General features: G+C 46.2%; 1 protein-coding gene across 2 annotated transcripts; it reads left to right on the top strand.

Moving 5' to 3' along the window:
• The first annotated feature begins 644 nt into the window (after positions 1-644).
• On the top strand, positions 645-14,554 carry rexo1 (REX1, RNA exonuclease 1 homolog). Of its 2 annotated transcripts, none has more exons than XM_062556200.1 (16): positions 645-974; positions 1,448-3,546; positions 4,566-4,667; positions 4,818-5,046; positions 5,405-5,562; positions 6,776-6,913; positions 7,753-7,876; positions 8,162-8,287; positions 8,670-8,807; positions 9,730-9,843; positions 10,376-10,449; positions 11,297-11,407; positions 11,574-11,689; positions 11,995-12,133; positions 12,649-12,769; positions 13,350-14,554. In XM_062556200.1, exons 1-16 carry the CDS (start codon positions 788-790, stop codon positions 13,436-13,438), a joined length of 4,065 nt encoding a protein of 1,354 aa, XP_062412184.1. In that variant the 5' UTR covers positions 645-787; the 3' UTR covers positions 13,439-14,554. The 2 variants fall into 2 exon arrangements, with proteins under 2 accessions (XP_062412184.1, XP_062412183.1); XM_062556199.1 differs by having other exon boundaries at positions 1,445-3,546.
• The last annotated feature ends 1,153 nt before the right edge of the window (positions 14,555-15,707 follow it).

The raw sequence follows: 15,707 nt of genomic DNA, 5'->3' as shown, positions 1-15,707 counted from the left end.
GGACGTGTCTGTGTATGTCTCTGTCTGTCTGTCTGTCTGTCTCTCTCTGTGTGTCTGTCTGTGTCTGTCTGTGTCTGTCTGTCTGTCTGTGTCTGTCCAAAATCTTGCTTTTATTAAAGAGTTTTAATCAGATGTGTCTTTACTTTGTGTATAAATTATCCAATGAAGTAGCCTACCACATGGACACTGTACTTCACTGATAAAAATATAATCATGGCCTGTGTGAAATTCAAGCCAAGGGAGGGATATAGGCCTAGTGTAGCATTTAGAGGAATCCCCTTCTGATTTTTGGTGTTTTTCAGAGAAAGGTGACCCCCCCCCCCCCCCCCCCCCCCCCCCCCCTCCAAACCAAAACACCAAAAATAAACACTTAAGCTAGTTGTAGAATTGTAGGCATACAAGTTAATAAGTAGTCATAATTTAGTTGTTCATACGAAGTTAAGAGTAAAGTGTAAAAAATAAATGAATAAGGACTGGCTACCTGCATTAGGCTAAATACCGTAACAAAGACCATTATGAAGAGTGACGCCAGGACTGCACACAGGCATATTTTAGGCATTCTCATGACGTCAATATTGTGCGACGCCTGGGCCTTTAGTCCATGTTTTTTTTTTTTTCCTTGAACAATAAAAGATGGCGTCGTACGAACGCTTGTTGTTCCTATTGAGAAGGAAAGTGGCAAAAGAAAGGTTCATCTAGAGACAGGTGTACATTTATTCAATAAAGAAGTGTAACTTGTGTTGATTTGACCTGAATTACATGGGAATGCTAGAGAGTTTGGGTGACTATGTTGAGATCCACCGGGTTTTTCCGTGGGATTGACTGCCCGTTTTACACCGAGAGCTATAACGGGAAGATCGTCAAAAATGGGTGCAACCGACCGTACTGTCACTTCAGACACAGCAACCAGAGAAGAACTTCAATTGGAGCGTTTGAAGTCAGAAAAACTAAAGAACTCTCTTCAAGTACAAATGGTGATGTCCATTTTCCCTCTGTAAACAAATACATGCACGCGACAGCTGCAGCCCTCTGCTCTGAGCGGCTATTGCACTGCGATTATTAGAAGCAGTTAGCTAACGGTTACTGCTGCAGATCTTGTAATTGTTAGTTAAACCGAAACTACATGTTTTTTGGGCAGACTGAACTATTGGTGACACTTGCCACATTTCTATTAGCTTATTCCTGTTGCGATGGAGATGTCAATTTTAATGTTACAGATATCGTACACTGCAGATGTTATGTTCAGTAAATCAGATGTCAGCATTATTGTCTTAATGAATTTGATGGCAGTTGCCATAAGTATTAAGTTCCTGGAACTTTTAACGTTGAACTAAAGGCGTTCCTTGCATGTTTTAATTTCGATTGAACTACTGTCTAGTCACAACCAATTGATTTTCCACTGCACTATGACGCTTACTATTTCGCTTGTATGTTTATGTTTTAGCAGAAGAGTGTTATGATCCATTCAGCCCTGAGGTAGTGCGGCCAGAAGACCATCGCAATGAGGAACCTGAGACCAAGCTGCGACCAGGTTCGCCTATGGACGTGGGCGCCATTGAACTTGAACTGGTCAATCGCGCTATCGAGGCGGTTCAGTGTGAGGTGGAGAGAGAGAGGAAGAAACTCTCACATATTGGGGACCAGGAATATGAGCCTACATCAAGCGCCTCCACTGTGGGACCCAAACGGAAAAAGCCTGTCCCTGTTGCCTCTCATCAGGGTTATGACCCGGGGAGTTATCAGATGACACAAGGGACTGATTACAGCCCCACCCCTCGCTCCAATAAATACGTCTTGGACTCAGAAAGTGAGGAGAACCATGGCAGTTCAATGGAGTACGTACCCACGACTGTCAGCAAAACGTCGGCAAAAAAGTCTTTACTTTTCAGTCCGACTTCCCGCACCTCCAAACTTCCCTCCAGCCCTCAGAGTTCCTCTTCTGTAAAGTGCAAATACACACTCGATGCATCCAAATCCCCTTTGGACTCAGAAAGTGAGGACAATCATAGCAGTTCTCTGGAGTATGTACCCACAGCTGTTAGCAAAATGTCAAAGAAAAAATCCTTACTTTTCAGTACAACCTCCCGCACCTCCAATCTTCCCTCCAGCCCCCAGAGATCCACATCTGTCAAGAACAAGTACACACTTGACAAATCCAAACCCCTCACTGACATGGAATATGACCCTCTATCCAACTTTTCGGCCAAATTGGCCAGCAAAAACAAGGCCCAGAGGGCGCTCACTACTGATGCAGAGACTAAGAAGGTGTCTCCGCCTACTAGTAAGAGGAAGCAGTCTATAGATGAGGAGTATGTGCCTACGGTTAAAAAACCGCGGCCGCAGCAGCAGCCGGTGGTGGACAGTCAGAAGTACTCTGCCTATTTCGCAGAGTCAGACGAGGAGAGCTCGGGGACGGAATACCGGCCGATGTTGCTCAGCCACCTGCAGCGACGGAAGAATGCCAGTGCCTCAGCCGAGGACAGTACTCGGAGGAGCTCGGAGGAGAAGGGCGACGTCGCTCCCTCCTCGAGGGTTCTGAAGCAACAGAGGAGCCAGAATTCCAAGCCAGAGGAAGCTTCCTCGCAGGGCGACTCGGAGGACCCAGAGGAGATCCTGGATCGGGAACGGCCCCGAGAGAAAGTTCCTGAAAAGAAAGCCAAAGACAGTCGGGACAGTCAAAAGAAGAGCAGTAAGAACGGAGATGCGAAAAGAGAAGAGAAGCGGCCCAGCGGAAAAAGCAGCGGTGAGAAGGTGAGGACCGAGAGCTCCAGCAGCGATAAAAAGAAGAAGCCGAGCTCTGAGAGCGTCAAGAAGACTGAGAGGACTGACGATAAAAACAGACTGAAGGACAAGGTGGCACACAAGAGCAGGAAGGAGGAGAAGAGCACAGACGGCAAGAGCAAGAGACCTGAAAAGGTCAAAGGTGAGCTGAGTCACAAGGAGAAGGAGAGGAGCAACGAGGTCAAAAAGCATAAGACAGACAAGACCCACGAAAGGGACTCCTCGTCCAAATATAAAGATCAGAAAAACGGCAAGCTTCACTCGGCCGGGAAGGACAAGGACAAATCTAAATCGAGCCAAGGGAGCGGATCGGTCAGCAAAGACAAAAGTAGGAAAAGCAGCTCGTCGTCAGGCGGCAAAGTAGCCAAGGTGGGCAGGCAGAAACAGAGGTCACTGAGTCATGTTGATCTGTTTGGAGACGAGAGTGGAGAGGAGGCCAGGCAGGAGGAGGACGATGACGACGATGACGACGACGACGAGGAGGAAGAGGAGGAGATCATTGTGAGGAAGTCGGCCTCTGCACACAGGCGGACAGGCCTGTTGAGCAATAAGAAGGACTCAGTCGACAGGCGCTCATTCTCTGAGGAAGAGATCGGCCAGGAAGACGATCGGAGTGACGTTGATGTTGATGATGGAGGTGTGGACTACTCCAGCCTGCAGGACGTGGACTATGACTCTGACCCCGACCCCCTGGAGGAGTGCCTGCGGATCTTTAATGAGTCCAAAGACGTAAAAGCTGAGGACAAAGGGAGGCAAGCCAAACAGGTACTGTCAGTGTTCTTTTGTTGCCATGGCTTTTTAATTCTTGTTTGAGCTCGCATTTGACCCATATTTCATCACTTTAGTTTACAGGTCAGGGTGTTCAAATATTATGCCCAGCATTGTGCAAAAGTTTTAGTTGTTTTACAGAAACATTAGTTGTGGAAATGTATTTTCTTCTTACAGAGCAGGGTGTCCAAATATTGATTAAATCCAGAATTTTGCAAAATTCTTACGAAAATAAGTAGAACATTTGTACATTTAGGACAAGGCTACCTGCATAAAACATTTGTAGTAGAAATGTATTTGATTTTCTAAAATTTTTGTGTCATACTTGTCTTATTGTGTATATCAGTGAGGCAGTTACATGCTGTTAATGGAAGAATGTAACAAAGACAGAGACCACATTCAGAATTGGAAGTGACCAGTGTAACTAAGGGATAACATGAGGAGACAGAAATGACTAAATCCAACCTTGCCCTGAGTTCTGCAGGGCCTGGCGGAGCAGCGCTAATGTTACTGACTAACAATCGGTTGACCTGAGTTCGATCCCTGCCGCCGAGTCTGTGTCGCCTTGGATGAAGGCAATTTATGGCATCTGCTAAACATCAGTGAACTTGATGTTGTTGTTGTTGTTACTTTTTTTAGATTTTAAATGCCGTTTTACATCTCTGTAAGGCCATTTGACACGCACACACTGTCAAAAAGAGGAAGAGACCATTAACAGCAGCTGTATTTGTCCATTTCCATTGTGTGTGTGTGTGTGTATTCCTTTATCAGATGCTTCCACCCCCATGCCCTACCTACAGGTTGAAATGTCATCCGAAATGGTGCAGTGCACAAGAGAAGTAGCAGCATTTTACTGAGAGGGTTTTTGATTTAGTTTCCCGCAGCATTTTACACTGGCACAGATGTGTCTGTGATAACATGTGGCTCAACCGGATGCCTTCAGAGGCAGCTGCCAGATGGCCCCATTATTAAACTGAGAAATGGGACCTTTTCCTCTCATTGTTTTGTCTTCACAGCCAACCAAGGAGTCCGCAGACCACGATGTTTCCGACAGCACTTTATCAAAAGTCATTCCTGGGCAGAAGAAGCGAGTCTCACATTTTGCAGCCAAAGGAAGCGTGAGTTTCTTTCTTATATTTTGTGAGTGTAGGTGAAGACGGAACTTCTTGTTTTTCTCGTTGAAAACGAAACCTGAAACCTGAAGCCTGCTTCCTTAGAGACGGGCACTAACATGTTATCATGGGCCTCTGTGGGATTCCCCTGTGCAGGAGTCGTCTCGGGCGTCGGTGGTCAGGCCGTACCGGAGGCCCACAGCGCAGGAGATGTGCTACCAGCGCATGCAGATGGCGCAGCAGCAGGCCGAGCAGCTAGCCGTCGTGGTGAAAGCCGCCGCCGCCGCGTCCTCCTCCTACTCCTTGTCCAGCTCCTCCACCGCTTTCTCTGCGGAGAAGAAGAGAGTGGCCCATCGGCCGAACCCCTCTGCACTTTCTCTTAAAGGTATGAAAAGCAACCCTATTGTTCAGTGCAGTGTGCCTGCCTACTCCATAGTACTAGAGTGTGTGATATCCTAATAGTTAAGGATGGCAGTATAGCATTACAGAGTTTTAACACTATGTAGTATCGACAGGTATCTCTGCCTCTATATTATACCGCTAACTTTTTTCATCACACTGTGTCCATAGTCTTTAATTGTGGGTGCTACATCTTTTACATTTGAAAAGGGAAATGAACTGGATGATGTTATCATGAGTGAAATATTAAACCAGATGCTGGAAACGTGAACTTTGCACCCATGCTGATTTGTTGTCGAGAGCTGGAGTTCAAGAGACTTCTTTTCTCCGCCTCTCTACTTCAGCTTCATCCGAAGCCAAAACCAGCGGCTCGCGAGTGTTGTCCCCCACCAGGGCGACCCCCGAGCTGTCCTCTGTGAAGGCCCACACCTCTGCAGGCATCCTCTCGAAGACCATGTCCACTAGCATGCAGAAGCGAGTGGCCCACACCCCCACCATGAAGGTTTGTGGCATTATTATTGGTTATTTTTGCTTCATATCACGGAGGGATACTGTTTTCTGTGTTTGGTAGAGTCTTTGGTAGAGCGGTCAGGGAGGAGATTGCCCCCGACTATTTGCCGATGTCTCTGCACAGTTTGGGAGGAACACTTTCCCGATCATCTGCCTGCCCCATGTCTCTGCCAGTAGAGGGCAGTGATGTGGACGGTGGTGGATAGTGTGGGGGGATATACTCATGATTCAGTTTCATCACAGTTCTTGAGTTGGTTTAATTTAGTGCAGTAATTTCCTGTGTATAACATAGGTGTTTTTGCACCTTGTTTCTGGCGTTTGCTGGCCTGTTCACTGGCCTACCTATTGTATGTATGTACAATATGGAGAGATTATATGTATGTTTGTACTTGGAACTTTTACCCCATTACTGGACATGACTGTCCTTTTATACAGTGGAGCTACTACTATGAAATGGATGCAAGAAAAGAATTCAGACATAACAATAAAAGCAATAAAGTATTATCTATCTATCTAGCTATAAGCTGCAGGACAGTGTTTTTATAAACAGAGGCGGACATCCTAGTTCCAGGAAGTAAAAGTCCTACCATATGTTCCTCCTATCTGTGCAGTGTGATATCACTAATTATCTGATCTATCTGGCTGCTAATTAGGATGAACTGGTTTACTAAATGGTTGGCTCAAATACTTGGCAGGATTTTTACTTTCTTAACCCAGTATGTCTGCCTCTGTTTGCAATTAACCTCATAGATGAAGAAATTTAGCAAAATCAATGTACAAACCTTGGTGAATTACATACAGTATACAGAATATAATTACACTCTATGATTTTTTTTAGTAATTCAAATCTAAAACTAATTTTTAGCATCCAATGACGTTTGATTGGATAATTGGCAAATATCAATATATTGAAATGAGTCTGTCCCTCTCCAGAGAATCAATGTAGGTTTTCAGTCAATCAAATAGCCACACATCACATCACATCACATCACATCACCCAATCAATCGTTACTGACTGAGAATAAGCGGCTACAGTAAGTAGATATATGGATGCTGCTGTTGATGGATGGATGAGCAACATGTAGCCAGTCACTGACTGTGCCATCTGATGAGGGGACTGTGTCAGCTTTGAGGTACAGTAGCCCTAATGACCTCATGGCCCAACAGATGCCCCCAATCTTTCTCCTTCTTCCCCCTCTCCTCAGAGTTCATCAATGAAGCGGCCGGTCATCCCCATCGAGTTTGGAGCCAAAGTCCCCACCGGGGTCCGCCAGCGCTACCTCAACCTCTTCATCGACGAGTGCCTGAAGGTCTGCCCCGCGGAGCCCACAGCCTTCCAGATGGTGAGCGCCTCCCTGCCCAACAGACTCACAAGTGGTGTGTGTTTGTGTGTGTGTGTGCGTGCGTGTGTGCGTGTGCGTGCCTCCCTTCCCAACAGACTCACAAGTGGTGTGTGTGTGTGTGTGTGTGTGTGAATGCATGTGCACGCGCCTCCCTGCCCAACAGACTCACAAGTGGTGTGTGCGTGTGTGTACGCATGTGCACGCGCCTCCCTGCCCAACAGACTCACAAGTGGTGTGTGTGTGTGTGTGTGTGTGTGTACGCATGTGCACACGCCTCCCTGCCCAACAGACTCACAAGTGGAAGTGGTATGTGTGTGTGTACGCATGTGCACGCGCCTCCCTGCCCAACAGACTCACAAGTGGTGTGTGTTTGTGTGTGTGTGTGTAGGCATGTGCACGCGCCTCCCTGCCTAACAGACTCACAAATGGTATGTGTGTGTGCGTGTGTGTACGCATGTGCACACGCCTCCCTGCCCAACCGACTCACAAGTGGTGTGTGTGCGGTGCGCGTGTGTGTGCACATGTCTGTGTGTGAGTACGTAAGTGAGCACATGCATGTGTGTTTGTTCATGTGTAGCTGTATTTCAGATTGAGTAAATTAATGTGTATGGTTCTGTGTACTTAATGTGATATGGTATGGTGTGTGTGTGTGTGTGTGTGTGTGTGTGTGTGTGTTTGGAAGTATGGAAACATGGTTACTCAGGGTGCACACATACAGATGAAAACTGTGTACACCTGTACACTACTGTCAGTGGATATGGATCAAAGCATTTGATTGGATGTAAATGCTGTGATGGGATTGGACGCTGTGAGCAAGCAGTCTCTGTGCTTCCTTGCAGGCGCTGGATGAGGAGCAGGTGGTGTACGACCGCAGCAGCAGTAAGAACATCTACCTGAATGTGGCCGTCAACACACTGAAGAAGCTACGCAGCAAGAGCACTTTGCCTGCCTCGAACCCGCCCAGTACGTCACACACACACACACACACACACACACACACACACACACACACACACACACGCCAAAACTCCCTGTTCCTCAAACTTTGAGTCAAAACATCAAAACACTGAAATCCAATTACGTAATCCCGCTAAGCTCACATTTTGCGTTGCTAAGCTCATATTTTTTGTATTATGTATTAGCTGTTGGCGCTCACAACATGTGCATCATGTCATGGCTTTCCACACAGCCCAAAGGTCAGTCTCATGCCCCCTCTAACCCACCCCACCATCCCCTGCTGTTCCCCAGAGTACCAGGCGGCGGGCGCCAGCCAGAAGATTCAGTCTCATGAGAAGATGCTGGGGGGTCGCATGGCGGCCAAGACCAGCTTCACCATCAACAGGAAGGGCAAGCAGCAGGAGATGGAACTCCGAGGTGACTCACCGCACCCTTAGAAAGTAGATTAGAAAATTCCTTTTAGATTCCTCTGACTTGTCAGTGCCAACTAATGTTAATTCCGGAATGGCTAGCAGAAAAACACTGCCAGAGATAACTGTAACTCTAACAGCGAAAACTACAAACTAACTACAGTATTGCTTTAGCTAATACGAACAACAATGTACACACTGCATACTATAGCGACAACAACATGAAAAGCTATAGAGTTTCTGAGTGATTTCCGGAATGATAGAAGTGCTGTCAATCAGAATCTATAGAATATCAGGCGTCACATTCATGAGCATGAATGTGGCATGGAAGGGGCTTTATGAAGCAGGTATGTGAACCCTGTGTGTGTCTGTGGCGTGCTGCTCTACAGGTGCGTGTCTGTATACCAAGCTGAAGGAGTACCTCATGACTGAAGAACAGCTGCAGGAGCACGGATACCCCAGACCCAACCCTGACCGCTCAGGACATGTCATCATCCACAACGCCCCGGAGAAGAAGAATCTAGATCGTGAGGACCATTACACACACACACCCAGCAAACATGCCTGTGTGGGCCCACAGTGGGCAAACCCACAGTTTGGGCAGAGTGTGGGGCATTTGGCTCATTGGGCCCCCAGTGGAACCCATTATGGGCCCTTATATTCCCATACCCTCCCAAAATCCCTTATGGGGCCAATGTGGGCAAAGTGTGGGCAAACCCACAGTGGGCTTGCCCGCAGAAACCCCTAAGTGGGGCCCCAAAGGGCAAAACAGCGGCGGGGCCCGCATGGGCTGCCCTTATGGGGCCAATGCGGGCAAAGTGTGGGCAAACCCACAGTGGGCCTGCCCGCAGAAACCCCTAAGTGGGGCCCCAAAGGGCAAAACAGCGGCAGGGCCCGCATGAGCTGCCCTTATTGGGCCAATGCGGACAAAGTGTGGGCAAACCCACAGTGGGCTTGCCCGCAGAAATCCCTAAGTGGGGCCCCGCATGGGCTACCTATGGGCCCCGCATGGGCTACCCCATTAGAGGCCTGTTTGGGATTAGTGTGGATTAGTGTGGGTTTGCCCTGCCCACACTTGCCCACAGTAAACCCACAATTGCCCATTGTGGGCCCACATGGGCATGTTTGCTGGACACACACACACACACACACACACACACACACACACACACACACACACAAACACCGTCTGGCTTTCTCTTTGCCACTTATGCACACATATACCTTACCCTCCACACATACTCTCTCACTGACTCGAACATGCATGAACACACATACATAAACATTCTCGGTTACAATCCGTTTCCTATCTCACTCTCCTATGCACACTCATATAGTGTATCTGTCTCTCATTCACTCGATCGCTTACTCACTCACAATCCCTGTCTACTGTACTTTACATGGCAGTTGTCTGCCACAGCTACTGATGAGCTGCCCTGCCTCTCCCAGCTTTCTCCAAGGTGTGCTGCCGCTGCGGGGCCGAGTACAAGATCAACGTCAACGGCAGTTGCGTGCGCAAGGAGGAGTGCTGCCACCACTGGGGCCGCCTGCGCCGCCACCGAGGTCAGAGGTCACCCGGGGAGATGGTGGGGTGGGGTGGGGTTGGTGGGTTGGGCTGAGCTGGGGGCAAGAACCGGGCAGTTGCTTTAATTTGAACTGCTATTATTTTATCTTTAAACGCACCTAATTAGTTTATTTTAGGCGAATGTAACATTTTCTTATATAAATGCAGAAATGTTTATAATTTAGCATGTTAGTAGCTAGCATACTATTAGCTTATCCCAGCCCATTCCTCTCGCATACTGTATCTCTTTCTTCCACAAAATGCACCAGTGAGTCACTACAGTATAATCAAAGATTGTATAGATACTTTATAAACCGTCTCTGGTATAATGAAGCCAGCAAGGCGAAGCAAGAGTGCCGTCATGAGTATGATGGTGCTTATACACATACTGTATATATGTTGCATAGACATAGCACCTTTTAATGATTGTTTTTTAAATTAATAATGCTTTTAATAGTATATTATCAAAAGCAGGGCTGTGGAGAGAATTTGGCCTTTTGTATTTTATGCTGTAATGGTCTTTGCTTGCAGTGTCTGGTGGCTGGGAGACGCACTATAACTGCTGCTCAGGTGCTGTGGGCTCACTTGGATGCCAGGTGTCAAAGGTAATCTTACAGGGCTCTGTCATAAACACTCTCACCTGTGCTTTTGTGGAGCGCATAAAGTTGCTCCTCAGCCTGTCAGCTGTAAAGTAAGAAGCAGCACAATAGAAGGTGTGTGGAATTGTTAAAATGCGGCACTTTTGTCCTTTAGTGTTTTAGTGTAAGTCCACAAGAAGCTTCTTGGTACTTTTAAAATGAGTTTTAGTTTGGGTGTGTTGAACCACAAAAAAAATAAATGGTGGATGTAGATTTTTATGAGCTAAAATATGCAGTGCACACACAGAGGGGCATGTGTTGTATCAGACATCAAATGCAGTATCTACATCTATGGCTGCAGTATCAGTCTGTAGGGAAGGGAAGGTGCTCCGTGAGAGGAAATGTCAGCAGTATTACCACACCGTTCCCTGCATTCCAATGAGGTCAGAACTTCAGAAAAGCTGACAAAGTCTTGCACGACGGCCATTTTAGTCCAATTCATGACAGAAAAGGTGGAATTTCTGGCAAGATGTCTGTCATTCTCAAGTTCATGGCGGCAAACAATCCTCTTACAAGATGTCTTAGTTGGATTACCACAAGCCAATCAGAAAGTACGAAAATTAGACAGTCTAGGCTTAAACGACTATAGACTGAATACACAGACTCTATTAAAAACTCTCTCTCTCTCTGTTATTGGAAGTTATCGATTATGTGTTTGTAAAATGAGGCTGAGGGTGATTGGCTATGATGCATCCAATAATGTATAGTGGTTGAATGTAAATGTATGTAAAACTGTAGTTTTTGTGTGGATTAATGAATATGTTCTTTCCATCATTTCTTGTTTGTTTATTGTGTGTTTGCTATTCATTTACAGCAACACGTGCAGGACGGGCGCAAGGAGGCGGTAGAGGGATACGTCAAGACCTTCGACAAGTCTCTGCCAGCGGACGGAGACGCCGGAGTGTTTGCCCTGGACTGTGAGATGGTGAGTAATCGGCCAGAGAGACCCCATGTTACCTCTGTGGCGTGGCGCCACCATGCCCAGTGTCCAGGGGGACTGTGAAAAGGCTCTCGGAGCGAAACAGAAACTCGCGGGGTGAGATGGCACTGCCCTTCCTCATGTTCCTGTCTCCTCTTCTCTCTGTCCTCAGTCTTACACCAAGCAAGGCCTGGAGCTGACCCGCGTGACGGTCATCAACTCGGAGCTGAAGGTCATCTATGACACATTTGTCAAGCCCGACAGCAAAGTGGTGGACTACAACACAAGGTCCGAACCCTCAAGGCGTGACGCTCGCAAGGGGATGGCGTGATGCTTGAAACTTTTTAGCTATTATGCAAGACCCATTTGTTTCTCTCTCTCTCTCTCTCTCTCTCTGCACACAGCAGACACATCTATCGCTTTCTCTCTCTATCTCTCTCTGTCTTTTTATTCTCTGTCTTTGTATCTGTCATTTCTTTTCTATCTCTCTCTGACTCTTTCTCTCCCCCCCCCCCCCCCCCCCCCTCTCTGTCTGAGCATATGTGTGATGAATGCGTGTGTGTTTTATAAGTAACATAAATCTGTGACTCCAGGTTCTCGGGTGTGACGGAGGAGGATCTGGAGAGCTGCTCGATCACCATGAGAGACGTGCAGGCCGTGCTGCTCAGCATGTTCAGCTCCGAATCCATCCTGATTGGCCACAGCTTGGAGAGTGACCTCACGGCCCTCAAGGTGAACCTCCACACCACACCACACCACACCACACCACAGCACAGCACAGCACAGCACAGCGCTGGCTGAATTAGACTAACAGTAACAGTTCTGAATCGTCTTGATATGTAATACACATACCACGGCTGGATACGTTTTCTAAGTTGTATTGGGCAAAGAAATGGCTGTCAAATTGAATGGATAATTTATAAAGTGAGGTTATGAGGTTATCATTTTAGCCAGGGGAAATGCAAGATCGCCAATATATTGTATCCCATATACCGTAATATGTAATTTGTATTTATCATTTATCATATAGGATTGGTTCTATATTACTGTCTCTTTACATTTTAAAATGCTGTCATGCCATGGTACATACTGTACATACATACATGCATACATGGCATATAATCAGTTGATCATTAATATATAAATCTATATGTAAATGTCTTTGTTTTCATGCAATGGCCCATCCAGAAAGGCTGTCTTGTGGGTGCAAGCTTGATCTGACTAATTGGCTTGTTCCTGTTTTGCAGCTGGTGCACAGTACCGTAGTGGACACCGCCATAGTATTCCCCCACCGCTTAGGCTTGCCCTACAAACGCGCCCTGAGGAACCTGATGGCAGACCACCTCAAACGCATCATCCAGGACAACGGTGAGGCCCTCCAGAACACTTGGATCACTTTAATATGTTCACCTCTTTGACAGGTCTAGGTGCAGTTAAAGGATATTTCAAGAATGTATGAGGGCACGATTCAGCTGGCTATGAGGGCTAATAAACAACAGCTTTTGTCTACGTTCCAACAATGTTGTGACCGTGCAGTTGAACAAAAGATTTCAGACATCAATTACTGTTACATGTCTGTCTGCTTGCTGAAAGAGCTAACATACTAATGACATTGGGGACAATGTAGAGTGTGGATGGTGGGTTTCTAAGCACTCCTTGAACTCGTCCTGGTGTGTGTAGGGGGTATACCCGGTCAGTCGTAGGAAGAGGTATGGTGTGAATAATGAATAGAGCGTGATTCTCAGCCTGTGTGGGAGAGATTATATTATATGACTAAATATACTAGATGCACTTCATCTTCAGTTGACATGACCGCAGAAGGTTGTTAGTATACTAATTTACACATTGTGATAGTTGACTTGAGCATGTAGTGCATAATAAGCAGGCCTGTGTGTAGTATGATATGAAATCCTTTGTCCCTGACTTGATCCTTCATCTGTGACTGCAGTTGAGGGGCACGACTCGAGTGAGGACGCCTGCGCCTGCATGGAGCTCATGATGTGGAAGATCAAAGAGGACGCCAAGGTCAAGAGATGACCTTTGACCTCTTTCTGCTCCTACTTGTCACTGCATCAGGAGAGAAAGGCTGAACACTGAAGGGAAAGGAAAGAGACACAAAAAAGAGGGGAAATGAAAGAAAGAAGTGAAAAGAAAGGATGCCCCATAGCCGTCAAAATGCACTGTTGGCCTGTGTTCTAATGGACCTCTTGTAGATGTGTATATTTGGGAGTTTGGCACAGCTCCAGGCTGTCGTAAGGGGCTCCTATGGAGGAGGTCCCAATGGTTGTGTTTCCGTTTGGAAGGCTGAGTTGTCGGAGCCGAGTTGCACTATGGAGGTTCCTACTGTTAAAGCCCCGGGTAGACTAGAGCCGACCGTGTGAGATTTATCATGTAAACCCACGCCACCGCAGCTAGCTACATAGCTGTTCAAACACGCTAGAATGCAGGCACGTCTTTTTTTTGTTTTGTTTGTTTGTTTTGTTTTTTTTATTTTTTATTTTTGCTTCTTTGTTTTGTTTTGATCCCATTATGTTAATAACTTTTTGTGCGCATTCACAGACAACTGCCCATTATAGTCTGCTGTAAATGCACTTACTGGGTCATTTAACTTTTGTTAGTACTACAAATAGTACTTTTCTTTAAACGATTGTTTACATGGTGGAATGTGTCGTTGGTGGTTCATAGTGGATGAATGGCAAAAGACTTGAAACTAAGTAGTATTACTTTTATTATTATTATTATTATTATTATTACAATTCGGATATTCTATTAGTCATGCTTGTTTAGAGGAGACTGTTAATTGGAATACACAGTGTTAAGTAGCTGAAGGAACAGCACCTTTCTTCTTGTGTAGTTAAAAAAAGTTTCTGAGGCTCACCAAGCCCTTTGAAATGCATGATAAAGACGCAGATACTGAACTCACTATGGTTTGTCCTAACCTCACGTAGGTAGAACATATACCTGCCTACCACCGTAGCCATCACTGAATCTTTTAGAGCAAAAATAACTTCAGATGTCATCAGTATATACAGTATAATGGTCATCTAATCAACGGGATGACTTTTGTGTGAAATATGGAGCCTGCACGCGACATTGTACATATGCCACTAGATTGTTTTGTATGTTTTTCTTTTTCTATTAAACAATGTTAAATGACTCAAAATTCATATCTGTGTGGGTCCTTTATGGTTTAGAAAAAGTTATGGTGTAAAGAAGACTTGTCATACTCTGTAAGAATACAATTTCCAACATGGAGATGGAAAAAAATGTGTTTCTATTTTGGACCAACAGTGTACTGTATGTCTATGAAATGCAACATATGGTTGGTTTGTAAAGGGTAAAGAGTTCTTCTCTCTGCATATCGTAGTTTTCATGGTCAGCATTATTCCTGTCTTCTTGTCCTTCTGCCATGTGCTGGTCATCTCTGGTCAAGTTCACCTCCACGGCCAATTTCTGACAGGTGCTCTGCTGAAGATTTCCCTTTTTTTTCTTTTTCTCTCGGAACAGCTGTTTTATCGGAAAAACTAAAAAAATGGAACAAAACAAAACAAAAAAAGCCCAACTTGTGGTGCGTCCACGGCCCATTGTTGCCCCTGTGTGTGCTCCATTGAGCCCCCCGCGTGTCACTTGTCAGCACGAGCGCCCAGTGTCCCCCGGATCAATACCGCACACAATGTTCTAGTGACGGGGAGGAGGCGTCCGGCCATCGCTTTATTGAGTGTCTGCGCAGATTTTTGGACATGTGGGGGGCAGAAGAGCAGGCAGGCAGGCAGCAGAAGGACCTCACCTCATTATCAACTTCGATCAGAGCCGGCCCTCTGACCACCTCTGACTGCTGGGGGTCAGGCCTGGCCCTCCTGGGCACACGGACCCCATGCTGGGCACAGGCTGCTCGATCCCTCGGGTCCCCCAGGACGGAGAAGAGTGACCCCGCTGACCATTAACACAGACAAACATCAATAGGGACATATTTCTTAAACTGTTTTGTGTGTTTGGTGCTTATCTTTGCTTAACATGTAAATGAAAAGTGAATGAATTGATATTTGTACCAATTTAGTAACATGTTTAGCCTTCGTCCATAGTTAGTACTTCCATAAGCTCAAGACCAAAAACGTAACAGTGAGGTCGTTAACAGCCAGAGATACACTCTTTAAAGAGTTCTTCTGTTTGCACACTAATAGCAAATTAACTGCACAATAACATCAGAGATTTTAAGGGAACATCCCCTCCCCACAAACAAAAACAAAAGCCCTTTCCATCGTGGCCTTGATCGCCCAATTTCTCACCTCTACCACTATGTAACACA

This window comes from Sardina pilchardus, chromosome 15 (genome assembly GCF_963854185.1).
Source record: "Sardina pilchardus chromosome 15, fSarPil1.1, whole genome shotgun sequence".
Taxonomy (NCBI): domain Eukaryota; kingdom Metazoa; phylum Chordata; class Actinopteri; order Clupeiformes; family Clupeidae; genus Sardina; species Sardina pilchardus.
Note: the sequence above shows the minus strand (reverse complement) of the source record. Positions and strands in the feature narration are given on the sequence as shown.